The 15,730-nt window shown below is 38.1% G+C and overlaps 1 protein-coding gene across 1 annotated transcript in view; it reads right to left on the bottom strand.

Moving 5' to 3' along the window:
• LOC120634944 (dynein heavy chain 1, axonemal-like) overlaps window positions 1-15,730 on the bottom strand; it is a 117,053-nt gene that overhangs the window by 68,175 nt on the left and 33,148 nt on the right. The window contains exons 20-32 of the mRNA XM_039905841.1: window positions 15,395-15,538; window positions 14,326-14,506; window positions 13,189-13,349; window positions 12,147-12,246; window positions 11,535-11,726; window positions 10,854-11,031; window positions 9,870-10,002; window positions 8,278-8,505; window positions 6,807-6,945; window positions 5,101-5,279; window positions 3,335-3,498; window positions 2,648-2,824; window positions 1,297-1,518 (exon numbers count right to left, since the gene is read on the bottom strand). Of these exons, the coding sequence (XP_039761775.1) occupies window positions 1,297-1,518; window positions 2,648-2,824; window positions 3,335-3,498; window positions 5,101-5,279; window positions 6,807-6,945; window positions 8,278-8,505; window positions 9,870-10,002; window positions 10,854-11,031; window positions 11,535-11,726; window positions 12,147-12,246; window positions 13,189-13,349; window positions 14,326-14,506; window positions 15,395-15,538 (2,198 nt within the window). The remainder of the gene's footprint in view (window positions 1-1,296; window positions 1,519-2,647; window positions 2,825-3,334; window positions 3,499-5,100; window positions 5,280-6,806; window positions 6,946-8,277; window positions 8,506-9,869; window positions 10,003-10,853; window positions 11,032-11,534; window positions 11,727-12,146; window positions 12,247-13,188; window positions 13,350-14,325; window positions 14,507-15,394; window positions 15,539-15,730) is intronic.

A 15,730-nucleotide genomic window follows, 5' to 3' on the forward strand; every position in this document is an offset into this window, starting at 1 on the left:
GAGCAACTGCTGAGTTTCTTGCCGGCTTCTTCTCGGTAGAATCTGCCTTCCGAACCGGTGGTAGAGTCACTACACACGGACAGACTTGACGTTTCAAAAGTGCTTGTATTAGGCCTACTTGAAATAAATGAATTTTGAATTTTGAATTTTTTTTGAAAAAAAAAGAAAACACATCTCATGAGAAAATAAGACAGAAATCGCCTTGTGCTAGTTAGAGGGAAACTAACGAAGACAAATATGTGAGATATTATGAGATTTGTAAGCTTTTAATCGAATGAAGGTTTTGATAATCGATACTCAGTAAAGTAAGCGAAAATGGAATTGGTTAAACTTGGTTTAAAGTTCAAATTCATCCATGCATCTACAGCATGAATTCCGAGCAAAAACAAGATTACCGAATTTACGACTTAACGGTTATCAACATTAGGTCCAGATTTCTTTGCCGCTAGTGTTTTTTCTACATCACAACGACGTTCCGATTGCGAGCATGCGAATGTCATACTCTGTGTTTTAAAATTTTTGAGGACAAGAAGTAGAGGAAGATTATAGAATAGATGAATGGATTGTGTCTAAGAAATGTTGAGAGGTAGATAGTGATATGACTGACGGCTTATAAAAGTGATTGGAAGAAGAAGATTTGTTGTGCCGATCCTACTTTTGTCTGGGAGGCTTCGACGGTGTCTTTTTGACAGTCTACTGAAATGTACATGCCACCAAGCAATTTAAAATCCGGTCCGATGCCTTGTAGAAACTGATTAGGACTTTAATATAATATATGAGAGTTAACATGTTAGCCCGCTACCTTCCTAGATTGCTAGACCGCTTTTCACCAGACATGATTGCAGTCAAAGGTTTAGTTGTAGTGGAATAAAAAACTTAGCGTGAGAAAGTAAGAAGAAAAAGAAGACTGGTAAGACCCTGGCAAACCCTCTTAAGAATTTTCCCATAGCCATAAAGTCGAGTTGGTCTGAGCAGTTAAATACCACACATTGTACTGCCAAGGTTTTTGCCAAGTCCTTAGTCTTCTCCGATTTACCAGTGCCAGCAGGATCGGCTGGCGGTGGTAAAGCGGGGAATAACAAAGTAGAAAGGAGACTGGTAACTCACTCTGCCAGCCGTTTGAAGAATTTCCCCATAGCCATTAAGTCCAGTTGGTCTGAACAATTGAAGACCACACATTTTACTGCCAAGGCTTCTGCCAAGACCATTGTCTTCTCCGATTTACCAGTGCCAGCAGGATCGGCTGGCGGTGGCAAAGCGGGGAATAAGAAAGTAGAAAGAAGACTGGTAACTCACGCTGCCAGCCCTTTGAAGAATTTCCCCATAGCCATAAAGTCCAGTTGGTCTGAGCAGTTGAAGACCACACATTGTACTGCCAAGGCTTTTGCCAAGTCCTTCGTCGTTTCTGTTTTGCCAGTGCCAGCGGGGCCTGCCGGTGCTCCGCCGAACTTAAGGTGCATTGCGCACATAAGTGTCAAATAGCAGCGATCAGTCAGGGGCGTTATTACAAGACGACCACTGTAAAGGGTAACAATTTTTAAAATAATGGTCAAAATTTATTTAGTTTATCTTTTAGTTTAGTTTATTTTGTATGCATAAAAAGTGTAAACTTTAGACACAGAAAAAGATTTATAGAATTACTAGCGGACCCCAGCGTCATCTGTCAGGCTGATTTGTAAATCTAAACCATCCAGGATGCCACAAAAACGCATACCAAAAAAATCATTCAAATCGGTCCAGCCGTTTAGGACGAGTTCAGTGACATACACACGCATATAAGAAATATATATATATATATATAAGATATTGCTCCAGATCTAAACGCAACGCCAACTTAAACAGGTTTTAAGTAGTGTCAAACTGTGGCGAAATATATATCAAGTATTGTATTATTTTGAAGCATTCATTTGTTTCTTTTAATTTGCTAAGAAAGTGAATTCGCAATTGTTCATTGCAAAGTCAGTAACATCTTTAGCTAAAGGTATAAAATATAAATACTCTTTTATTTATCTCTTGGTTATTTAATAATAACCAATAAATTAAAATAATAGGTTGATGTCGTAGCAGGTTATCTTCGACTGCCGAGTGGTGCAGTGGGCAGCGACCCTGCTTTCTGAGTCCAAGGCTGTGGGTTCGATTCCCACAACTGGAAAATCTTTCTGGGATGAACATGAATGTTTTTCAATGTCTGGGTGTTTATGTGTATAATTCATAAAAATATTGGTCAGTCATCTTAGTACCATAACACAAGTTACGCTTAGTTTGGGGCTTAATGGCGATGTGTGTAGTGTCTATAATAATTTATTATTTATTTATCTCAGGTTTCTTCTGCATCATTAGAACTTTTGTGAGCCTTGCAAACCGTGCATACGTCCGAAGAAATTAAATATTCGAGCATCTATGCAAAGTTTTATCAAAATCCATTTAGCTGTAGCCTTTAATAGCTAACAAAGATAATTTAGTTTCAATTCTTGCGGAAACGATTCCCAGTTAACCGATAAAAAGAAACAAACAAATGTACAAACAAACACATTGAAATATTTATAAAAAGTACAGAAGTATAGATAAGCTAATAAATCGAACGATTTGCGCTATTCCAATCTTGCGATCAAAATACGAATACTAGGATATGATGAAATTCGAATACCTGTTCCCCAAATATTCGCACTGATACGTGAACACAGAGTTCAGCGCTCGTACATCGCAATTATTCTGGCTGAATTGTCTGTAATACATTGATGTGTCTAAACGATTCTCATCTTGATATATCTCTGGGATCTCACCATCTTCCAGTGGTATCATATCCTTTATTATTTGGTAGTATCTAAAAATAAGATATTAAATAAAAATTGTGAATTTCCTGTATATTTTAATGGGTTAGTATTTCTTCTGCAATATTATTATTTTAAAAAGGTACATTATATGAAATACCTTATCTAACTAGCCATGGCCAAAGCCTACCATCAGACCAGACCATTGCACCTGCCGGGAATCGAACCCTGGACCTCCTACCTTAAAATCCACAGCGCAAACCGTTGCGCCAGGGAGGTCGTCAAAACTCATCAAGCTACTATATTAAGCTGATTCCAGAATGTTAAGTGTATTTTTTGAGTTGTCCAATGTTTGGAAGTAATGAAATTATTTTGGTGTAAACTGACCTTAGTTTTCAATATAGCATTATAAATGTTCGCGAAATAAAAGTCAATGAAACTGAGTTTTCAATACAATCAATACCTATAAACACCTAAAATCTGACTTCTATTAAAAAGGGATGACAGACTTTAATCTAATTACACGATCATAACGTTCATAGGTAATAAATGTTAATGAGAACCTTAATTGACAGATCCACTGAAAGTCCGAAACGTTTTTGACATTTTCATCCACCAGAGTCCTCGTCACATCTCGAGCATGTACTTCAATCACTATTAGAGCACATAACACTTCACGTTGGAAGTACGTCAGCTCTCCCTTCACCAGAGCTCGCAGGCTGTCCAACTGATGACCATAAGAAAGAGGTTGAACAAGCATAAAAAATATATCTGAAGAAACCAGGTTAAGTCATTACAGTTTATTTTTAGGAACATATTAAAAGATGCAGGTGTAACAAAGGAAGAAACGTAATAATGAAACGTTTTCTAAACAACCGCATTTAACTGGGGGCGCATCTATAACTATATACAGCGCTACATACACTTAATGAAGTGTAATGAGCGCTGAATATAGTTAACATAAAAAAAAATTAGAAAAAACCGACTGCGTTGATCAATGTTACCAATTAAAAGACAAGAAATAAATATTATCTTTTTTGGAACGAAGTTCCTTACGGCAGGCTTGGAGGGGATAGGGATTTTGCTGCGCGACCGAACTGAAAAAAATTGTGATAGTAAAACCGTAAGAAAAAATCCGTGGAAAAAAGTGCGTGGAATAAAACCGTTTAATGAGACGTGCGCAGGCGCGACAATCTTTTCTATTTCTATGTAAATTTATGTTGTCAAACAAAAATAAAGAGACATATAACAAATAACAAATTATTTTAGTTGATAATTTGAATTACGATGTTTTTTTTATTTTAAGTAATTTATTATTTCCTAAAATACTGAATTTCCTAAATACTTTCTTGTACTTAAATAAAAACTAATCAGCAAAATTTTAGAAAAAAATCAAGAAAACCTACATAAAATTGAGCACGATTTTTTTGCAATTTGTGTCGATTCTACTTTAGCCGAAGGAACTTCGTTCCTACCTGGTGTCCCAAAACACCACATCATTTTTTTTTCTTTATTAACGCGCACGCTTGGCGACGATCATGCCCGTGAGAAAGCGTTGATGAGATCTAGGATCTAGGAAGCCCACAACAAACTTAGCCGGGTGTTTTTTTTTTGTTATCACCATCTCACAATGTCATTTTAAATTATTAGAAGAGCAACCTGGGTAGAACAATAATTTACAACCAAGCTTTTTTATCGATTACGTAGTCCTTTATACTATAACTAGCTGTTGCCCGCGACTTCGTCTGCGTTTGATTTTGTTTTTAAAGTATTCAGTATCGCTAAGCCTTAAATGAGTATATATATATATATATATATATATATATATATATATATATATATATATATATAACTATATACTATATAGTATATATATATATATATATATATATATAACATGTGACTGTCAATTAATTATAGACAAATCATTTGCAATAAAATACAATTGTGACTATAATTAAAGATCTAAGCTATCCTATCTCTTAAGTTGGACCAGACTGCTCACGGTGTGCCAATTTAATTTAAAATCGGTTAAGTAGTTTAGGAGTCCATCGCGGACAAACATCGTGACAGGAGATTTTTATATATTAAGATAGGACTTTTCTATAAGATTACGTTTAATACAAACTTTGAACTTTTTAAGAGACAAAAATACTAATAAAAAATATTAAACTAGATCTTGATGTCAATTGGAACACCTTAAAAGTATACCGTTTCAAATCAAGTAATAAATAAAGGAGATCAAACAACCAAATTAAAAAAAAAAAAACTACTGCCCAGGGTTCATGTTTCTATTGCCCAAAAGCCAAAACTGATATGACGGATGCACCTGTTGCAAGTTCTCTTCATAAAATATGTCCATCTGGTATTCGGAGATGGCGTTTTCGACTCCAGCCGTCCAAGCGGTCTGCGAGCCGGCAATGACGACTTGACCTGGCCAACGCAGCACCCATTCGGCACGCTGCATCGTATATATTTCATCCATTGCTGCTACTAGAGTAAGGCGTACTAGAAAAATGAAAAATTACATTTAAAAAAACAATGGTTTTCTAAAAGTTATCGGTGCGTTAAATTTATGGTCAAATTACAATGCAATGTGCACTTGTAATTCAATCAGTCCATGTTTTTGTGTGTGTGCTATGTTAAATAACGTGTAATATGCATGTTGTTAGTGCTCTTAATAAATAAATTCCTAAGGTAATTTTGGACCTACCAATGCATAAGTTTAAAGAATGTGTTAAAACACATTTATTACAGCGAGGTTATTATACAATTGATGAATTTCTTAATGACAAGGTTGCTTGGAAGCATCCGGCTCCGCTTTCATCTCTCACAAGATAGAAAAATGAATTTTGAAATGTAAAATGTAAATTGTTAATGTTGGAAAAGAGCAACTGCTGAGTTTCTTGCCGGCTTCTTCTCGGTAGAATCTGCCTTCCGAACCGGTGGTAGAGTCACTACACACAGACAGACTTGACGTTTCAGAAGTGCTTATATTAGGCCTACTTGAAATAAATGAATTTTGAATTTTGAAATAAATTTCTAGTAAGGAAAGAATGATTACAGCACTTTTTTAATATTAGATAGAAAGCAGTCGTTATTTTGCGGCATCCCATGTTAGATTATGGAAATCGAGATATGATTTGAGCTATACTCCTCGAAAAGCAAGAGAATCTATGTGGTGCAAATTGTAATTTCTTCAATATTTATACTCCACCCCAAACAGATCTTCAGTAGTACGTACGTTTCGCTCCAATACCGGAGCATCCTCGGGAGATGTTGACTTCACAATGAATAATGATTACGTGAAAAATTAGCCAAATGTGTCGCCTTTTATAGCTTTTTTTTTAGCAGATATCAGGGGTATTTAAACTCCAATGTACTGAATGCCACGCCTCATATGATCTTCAGCAGTGTACTCTCTACGCACGTTTCGCTCCGACACCGGAGCATGAGATGTTGGCTTTACAATGAATGACTGAATAAAATATTACACCTTTATACCTTTTTACAGACAGATAGATGAGACAGTAAGCAGAAATGCCACGTTTCATATGTAGGTCAGACTGGACGTTAATTTCAAAACGTGTTACAAAGAGCATATGGCAGCCAAGTGTAGATTGGCAGACTTCACAGGCCTTTCAGAAAACTATGGCGAATTCTCAAGCATACGATTTTCTTCATGATGTTATAAATTTAAAATGCATATAAAAATTTTCGGAACAGGATTTGAACCTGTGACTCTGTGGCAATCGCGGCCTGTGCGCTTTATCCAATTAAGCTACGGCTCTCCTACCGTCGATGCCGAAATTGGCATATGCCTTGCACATCAGCCTTGTAGCGTCATCAAGTAGGAAGCGTTAAATTTAAAACATTGATAATTTCTCCAAGTGTAGGTAAAAACACTAAAAAAAATCATAAAAATTTGTTCATGATGTTTTCCTTCACAAGCCAGCCTTCCACAATGGAAGCCAAAGCTTTACCCACTGGTATATCAATGCTCTGTGATGACAAAGATCTATTTATTGTACTAACTGGTATGTCTCATGGTATCTTCCAGAAGCAAAAGCCATTGCTCCACATTGGATGATGGATAAAATTTGTATTTCAGGTCTACAATCTCACCCTCGCTTGAATGCATCTGCGTTATCTTTAGGTCAGGTTCAAAAGTGACCTGTTCCAAAAATATACTCTTTAAGTTGAAGCAGTTTGACTCTCGTGAAAAGGGTGTCTTTCAACACCCTCACGACATATCCAAGTTGTGTACACAAACTTTGGGTTGTAGCTTAGAACAAACTTGTTATTACTAATATTTCGATCTACCTTTAGTTATTACCTGTTTTGTTTACCTAATAACAATAAACAATAAACATGTATGCAAGATTTTATTTAGTAGATAAGGGTTAAAGCGCAACAAACAAACAAATAAACTCATATTAGCATTTGTAATCAAATTTTTAATAGGTGAGAATTGTCCTGGGGTTAGTATTGGAAAATTAAGGAGCGAAGGTTTTCGACTTTATGTATCTCGGAATAAGATGCGGAATATTGATACTTATCTGATAAAGCAGGTCAGGGGCATCCAAAGTATTACGAACAATTTTATAGGGAGTCAAAAGGTCAGTCACTTGCCTACGTTTTTTCAGGGAATGGATTTTTAAAGTGAGTTAGGCGAGCGATGGAACACGTCCTGCAATGTGTTGCCCTGCACCCATCAAGAGATAAGGTGAGGCGTAGTTTGAAGTTTGTCACCCAACTAATGACAGGCCTAAGAAGGTGGCGTGCCGTGTAGTGTTGGCGAGAGTGCGGTGAATACGCAAGAGAATCTCGTGCTCTCACTAATAGGTCTATCGAGGGACACACAGAGTTTTAGTGGATGCAAGTCCCAAATAACTACTCCGTTTCCCCCAACGGAGTGGTATGCGTCAGGCATTTTCTCTCAAAAAAAAGGTGGGGCGTAGGTATGTGCCTGTAATTACACGGTCTCCACGCCCTTCAGAACCGAATACGTATGGCGGTAGTACTGGCTCTACAAAAAAAAGCTATTGTACTACCTTAGACAAATACATATATTCGCATTCAATCATAACTGCAATTCCTATTCGGCTGTCCCGAGGCAAAGTTTAGCCGATACCAAATTACATATTTAAATTTCAATATGTGTGATGTGATGAATTACTAAACGGTGAGCGCTATGAATTTTAGTAGGTTCGATTCCCTGCAGAGGAAATTTGAGAATTTCTAATTTCAGAATTGTCTCTGGTCTGGTCTCGTGGGAGGCTTTGGCCGTTGCTAGTTACCACCCTACCGACAAAGACGTGCCGCTAAGCGATTTAGTGTTCCGATGCGATGTCGCGCAGAAACCGCTCAGGGAATGTATAATTTCTGAATTTTCTCTGGTCTGGTCTGGTGGGAGGCTTTGGCCGTTGCTAGTTACCACCCTATCGACAAAGACGTGCCGCTAAGCGATTTAGTGTTCCGATGCGATGTCATGATTATTCTTAACCTTAGCAATGTTCTCGAAGCATTTTCTCAGATGGGGTTGTACAGCTTTGGGATTTCGGGACTGAGACAATATCTCCAGCAACTCATCGTCGCTGAGGAAAAAAAATCGCGGGAATCGAAGTCGCTTCAGTTCCATATATTCGTTCAGTCCACGTGACACGACTGCTAGGAGGTGGCGGGCTTCAACAAGACTGTCTAATAGTCTACTGTCTGGGCATATAACCATTATCTGTGGGCAAAGATTATTAACGAATTCATTAAATTTTTTTTGTTTTAAAATACATTCGGTACGGGCTCCTACGCCTTGGGATTTTTTGAGATAAGCGCAAGTTTATACAACTTTTCCTGCACGTACGAACTTCCGGGAAGTCCGTATACACAGCAGACTGGCGGTTTTCCGCGAGTTCGACCACGTACAACTTGTTATTAGTATATTTGTCCCATAGAAACATTCACTCTGCGATGTGCGCGTTGCATAACCCGCCCATTCCTCAATTCCTATGGGTCCTAGCGTCCTTAAATACACGGTTTATGGCATTTTTTAAGTATAAGGCTACCATTTGATAGCCACTTGCCAAAATATATATATTATAGTGTGACCGTGAAATGCAGCTTATATATATAAATATATATACATATATATATAAGCTGTATTTCACGGTTTCACAGTTCAAAAATATGAGTGCTCCGATCGTCACCAAACTTTACAGGATTATTTGCCAGGTTAATTCGGAGATTCCCCAAAAGTTTCATTGAAATCGGTCCAGCCGTTTCGGAGCCCATACGGAACATACCCACACACTTTCTCTTTTATATTTGTAAGGAATAAAATCACACTGTACGAGTATTCAATCAAAATAAGCATATTTAATTTTCCATAAAAACCAATTCCAAAAATTCTAAGTGTTTATGACAACCCTATTGAAGATAAAAGATCGGCACGCGCATAGTACCTACGCTACACGACGCGTACCTAATAAAGTGTCAGGAGTCACATGATTTAAATTTAGCATTTGATGTTTGTTAGGGCTGTATCTGATTTCTTTCAGTAAAAGCTATGGCTGTGTTTCACTCAAAAACTGTAAGGTTTTGGGTTTCACAGATATGTCTCAGAGACACTAAATAATGTACTTCTAAATCCTATGAATTATTATTTAAATGTATAGATAGAACGTGTATATAAATACAACACACGTTCTATATACATTTAAAATACATAAAAGAATAACTATACATATATTAATATATATGCAATTTTTGGACATACGTCCTAATGGGTGGTTTTCCCCACAGTCACCACACGCTGGGTGGACGGGTTGGTGATCGCCGTGAGTTGACGGTTGTAGTAGCGCTAACCCTAATTAAAAAATTATGCTCGAGTGACTTTGTTAAGTTTGCGATAGAAAGAACTTTGTTGGTACCAAACATACGTTGCGCAGGCGCAATCATCCTGAGGAATTTCCCTCAGTACCATATCATCGATGGACATGCCGATGGTACCTAAGTGTCGTTTTAGAAAGAGACAGATGTTGAGGATGCAGCGCGTGCATCGAGAGAAGAGAGAAGCGAGACGCAGTAACGGTTAGTGCATACCTTAGGGCATACTTGGGCCGCAGACATTATTCTTCTCCATATTCTCTCCATAGTGCCGTACTTCTTAGCTTCCAGTGGCAGCTGTCTTGATATGTCTTCTGATGTGAAGATGGGCTCTAAATACATCCATTCCCTGCAATGGAATTAATCAAGATGCAGTTCTGAATAATTTTGGCACAAAATGGTGAGTTGGTATAGCCAAATTCTTGGTGGTTAGATTAGATATTTTTTTTTTTTTATAAATCAACTACGACAATACACACATCGCTATCTAGCCCCAAAGTAAGCGTAGCTTTTGTTATGGGTACTAAGATAGCTGATGAATATTTTTTTATGAATATAATACACATAAATATAATATACACTGAAAAACATTCATGTTCATCACACAAACATTTTCCAGTTGTGGGAATCGAGCCCACGACTTTGGACTCAGAAAGCAGGGTCGCTGACCACTGCGCCACTCGGCCGTCGAAGAAAACCTGCTACGACATCAACCTATTAAATAACCAAGTGATAAATAAAACAGTATTTATATTTTATACTTTTATCTGTTATCATGCTTTAAATCCTAATATATTCTGCAACAGTTAGCTTATACATTAAAACACCCAATGTCGTCGAAGCATCAAAAACCACTTCACTTTAGTAGTGTTTCTCAAACAGTCGGTTAGTCACTTCTTTCTATTTAACAGTTGATAGTTGACAGCAATTATTTTACCTCTACTTTTCTAAACTTTTACCATGAAATAGGTAAAATGGGAAAAGTTTGTGAGTTTCCGCGAGCGTTTTCACTGTTTTTAGATGGTTTCTTTATATTCTTAATTCTGTGATGAGTACAAATAAAAAAATAGAATCTTCTAGGCAAGCGTGCTTTATCTTAGGCTGCATCATGTCCATGAGGTGCGATAGCAGTGAAATATTAAAATATACTTAATTTAGCTAAATACCAAATAATATTAAGTTTTATAAAGTAAAAAGTACTTTTGGCACTCCATCCATTCTTCCACAACCTTTTGGGTAAGGCGTATTTTATCATCCCACTCCTGAATGCGGAGCTCGAAGGCCGCTTTGAAAGGACTGAAACCAAGCTGCTGGGTGGCGAGGAGATGCTCATCTAGTAGCTGAAGAGTTTCATCAGCTATCTTCATAATAAAGGTTCCTGTAATAAATATGTAGAAATAAGCTGTTCTCCTTATAATTCCTTGATACGGTTGGGAGCTAGTTAGGATACGGTTGGACTTGTTGTTCTCGGTTATAGGCGTTTTAGCGGTGATGACTAAGTAGCAAGGAGCCCGAAAGTGAGGACTTTTCAAGGAACCAGTTCGTTTTCCCGAACCTATAACTTTTCGCAGTTATGTGCGTTGTAAGCAATTAAATATCCCTTGCTTTAATGTAGTTAAACATCTTGTTTGAATGATGCTCTCAAAGGCGTGTTAAATGCAACTCTCTCACACCACACAAAGATTTAGTTCTACTAGAAAAAATCTACTACTGCTAATAAATTTATAGAAAGCAATGATGAGGTACAGGTTAGGACGCGTTTATTAAAAAAAATGTCCATTAACTCTCTAGCCTTGAAGGTACTCAAGTTATAAGTGCGTTGAAACGCATATAAGGCGAGAAGGCGTTGTTATGTTTCTTTTATTATGGCAAAATACTAACCAGTATTCTTATACGGAGTGACTTCCATGGTCCTGGTGGCCCAGTCATTAAGCATCTTGTCCAAAGACTGCTCAATCACGTACTCCTTACTCGCCAACTCTCCGATCTCAGAGATAAGCTCCGCGTGCCGATCTACCCCTTGCTTGAGGCACATCGCGAAGGTTTGTTTATCGTTCATCGTTACAGTTATGCCTGCAAAGTAAATTTTACTATCATCATGTCAACCAATAAATGTTGACTGCTGGACATAACTTTCAATTTGACTCGTGATGTCGTCTCTCTACCTTGCCAGGGATCTACCAACGTTGCGTTTAACGGTGCAAGGTCAACATTCCAGCATCTTGGGACCATAGCTTCCATCGGTTTTCCGAGCTATGCCCACGCACATTGACAGTTCAGCTTTGCGACTCGTTGAGCTACGTCCGGAACTCTGGTTCTTCCACGGATCTCATTATTTTTGATTTGATTACATAGAGATTCCGAACTGAGTACCCAAATCTCAAGGTCAAATTAATTGACAGTTAAAAACGTAATATTATGGAAATTTTATATAGTCTAGTGTCTTTAGCGATGCCTTAAGGAAGTGACGTCCAAAAATATTTTGCTACTTACCAGCTTTCTCCATGAATTCATTCCAATGGCGTTCTTTCATTCCTGGATTTCTCACGGCTTGTATCACTGGTATCAGTGGTCTGAATTCATCCATATCATCCTGAAATTTATCGTTGCCTATTACATCAATAGTGGCTATTAGTTGTTGTTCTATTCAGCACATAAGAATTAGTCAGTTGACTACGGACACGTCACGCCACGTCTTGGGTTTTATAAAGCATTTTTTTTGTAACAGTCTTGTTAAGACATATCGTTGTCCATGTTAGTGCCTCTGAGAGCCTTCGTTCCCTATCGATAACGTAACACTATTCCTTAAGGGAAGGTCAAAGCTATAAAATTCCTACTTCTTCCGCTAACTCTCCTAATGCATAGAGGACTATGTCTAACTTTTGGAACTTTATAAGCTGGTCAGAATGATGATGATCTTTAGATTCCGACTTCAGCTTTCCACCACCCAACTGCAAGATGTCAAGATCTGGACCGTAGTTGATCATTAACATTACTCTGGATTCCATGGACACTTTACTCCAGAGTAATGTTAATGAAAGTCTGTGACAAGCAGAGGGGGTAGCTATCAATCGAGTAGTCTTGTGATAGACAAGGTATGGATTGGACGTGCGCCTGCACTCGCGACTGTGTAGTAGTGAGCTTGTGTGTGTATCTATTTAATATAAAATGTTAGTAATATATCTTAACCTATGTTAGTGCTCAACTGAATCACAATTTAAAAAATAATTTAAAACTTATTAGGGCCCCCTCTGACACTTGTGTGGAAGCATCTCCGGAGCGAGCTATCCAGCTTACATGCGAATGTACTGAGGAAAGTGTCGGTGCTGCTCACTGGTTTGCTTAACATAGATGATCGCGTAAGAATCATCCACACGAGTATACGCAAACGAAGCCGAAGAACTGCAACGCCGAGGCTTCTTTGACACCGCCCTCAGCACAATGTTGTACTGGATACGAAGGGCGCTGTAGGCTCGCTGCTAATAATTCTTCCACAGACTGCATGTGTACAGTGATTGGCAGTAATAATATTTACCCGTATTGTAAGTGCAACATGTTGTACTTTCGGCAAGTCCGCAAATGTGCGTATACACTTGATAATAGTTTTGTAATACTCGTTGATTGTTGGCTCTATTGTGTCCGCGTCCACGTACATGAGGGGGTTGTCGAACCACACCTCCTTTGATTTCAGAAAATCTGGTAAGAGATGTTATTATTGTTAGTTTTTTTAGATTTAAGCGAATTGATTTAGGTACACTATGCCTAACCGCTCTTAAAAGGTTTCCTTGTACACAATGCCAATCTACTCGTAACTAGAAATGAGCGTTTAAGTGTCCAACACAGTGAGACATTGAACACGAGCGGTCAATCAACCTAGTCAATGCTCACGCAAGAAAACCGATCGATAACCGGTTTAAAAATTACTTTTTATGAAACCGTTATTAAATATTTATTATAATGTTGGAGGATAGCTGTTCAAGAACAAGATCAAGAAAGTAAAGTCAAGTGAAAAATAAAGAGAAACAAAAACAAGAATGTTCCACACAAATGTTATGAATACGAAAACGTGTTGTTTGTTTATTTATGTATCACTAATTTTGTGCACGGTCCAACTGCTGACAAAATTTGCCAAACTTTAAACTTGGCACAAGAATAACTTGCCTGTATCTTGAAGCTAGACATAAATTATTTTTATCCTTGGAAAACAAAGGATTCCTACGGGATTAAAATAAACTTTTATTATTCATGTTCTGGAAACGGGTAAACTGTGGGAATATTTTTTTTTACGGGGAGTCATCATTTGTACTCAGACACCGCTGGCGAGTGATAGTCTATTTTTTAAAGGAATAATTGAAAGACGGATCAGATTTCTCACCTGAATCTATTAAGTGAGAAACTATTGCCTATAAACTATAAACTGAGCAACATTTCGCAGGGCATGCAAGGGCCATGTCGTACAATTTACCGCCCTGTTCCATCAAACTGAGGAATAGGTGTTAAGACTTATGCGCCTGTAATTACACCGGCGATCATGCTCTTCAGACCGCAGCACAGCATGCGTGGCAGCATAAATAAGAATTTCGGAGTACTCCCCAGATGAGTACTGTCACAAAAACCTTTATTACGTTCTACTAAAATAACAACGGTATAAAAAGCTTATGTAATCACTCACCAGAAGCAGTGACCCATAGATTCCGGTACGGCTCAAACTCTTTCACCAATCGGTTAAGATCCGCAAAAGGTACGACTGGTTGATCAAACATCTTCTGTCTCTGATTGAGGATACGGCCCCAATCTTGGGAATCCTTCATGCCCTTCCAAGCCTTCTTGATGTCGTTTGCTATTTCGTGGACCTGGAGTAGGTACATTTGCGAAAATTGTAATCCAACAAAAAATTCAAAATTCAAAGTTCATTTATTTCAAGTAGGCATAATATAAGCACTTTTGAAATTTCAAGTCTGCCTGTTTGCAGTAACCCTACCACTGGTTTGGAAGGCAGATTCTACCGAGAAGAAGCCGGCAACAAACTCAGCAGTTGCTCTTTTCCAACATCAATTGTTTGCATTTAACACTTTTCATTTTAACATTAGTTAGCTGCTTAGCGGCAGAATTAAACTACTACTACTAGTAATATCAGTTTTCCTACGAGTAACTAATATTCCTAAGTATATGAGAGTGGGTGTTTGTTTGTTTGTCCTTCCTTTACGCCCTAACTTCGTACCCTAGCATATTTGACGACCTCCGCGTAGCAGCGGTTAGCGCTGTTTAAAGCTGGAGGCTGGGGGTTCGATTCCCGGCAATCAAATTATTACCATACCATCACCATTTACCACCAGAAGCGATTGCAATTTGCAGCCAAGCCTAGTAGATATATATATGAACATATTGCTGGGCCCCTCCGTCCCAAAGTGATGGGCTGAACAGTTGAAATCGTCAAACTCGCGAAGCCGATGGACAACAAAGACATAGGCTGTCCCTGTTGGCTGTTTTTAGAACCTTTAAAGGAACAACTGAGTCATAGGTACGTGGTTTTATCGAAAACTTAACCATTTACGCAGCGAACACAGCGGCAGCTCTGAAAAGGAAAAATAAAACCCTTGGTTTTAGCGTGATGATATTATATAGCGTGTATATAGCCTTCATCGATAAATGGGCTATCCAACACTGAAATAATTCTTTCACTCGGACCACTACAAACAAACAAACTCTTCAGCTTTATTTATTAGTGTAAGATATGTCACCTTTCCAAAATCACTTTGTAATGTAAGCGCCATGCATTGAGCTGTGAACATGTCGATCTTATCGTAAAGAGTCTGCTCATCTTGCTGGTGAAGTTTCCAGAACTTCTCCTGTTCCTCTTCCAGATAATCAGTTGTTACCACCACCTGAATACGATAAAGTTTTAACATTAACCACTAAAATATTATAAAAATAGCTGTTTGAGCGGTGGTAACCTAGTGGTTAGAGCTAAGACCTCCCCTACGGGGGACCGAGCCCAAGCTCCGGTACGCACCTCTAATTTTTAGGAGTTATGTGAGTTTTAATTTAAGCAATTAAGATGTTCACTTGCTCTTACG

Source organism: Pararge aegeria, chromosome 25 (assembly GCF_905163445.1).
Source record: "Pararge aegeria chromosome 25, ilParAegt1.1, whole genome shotgun sequence".
Classification (NCBI taxonomy): Eukaryota; Metazoa; Arthropoda; class Insecta; order Lepidoptera; family Nymphalidae; genus Pararge; species Pararge aegeria.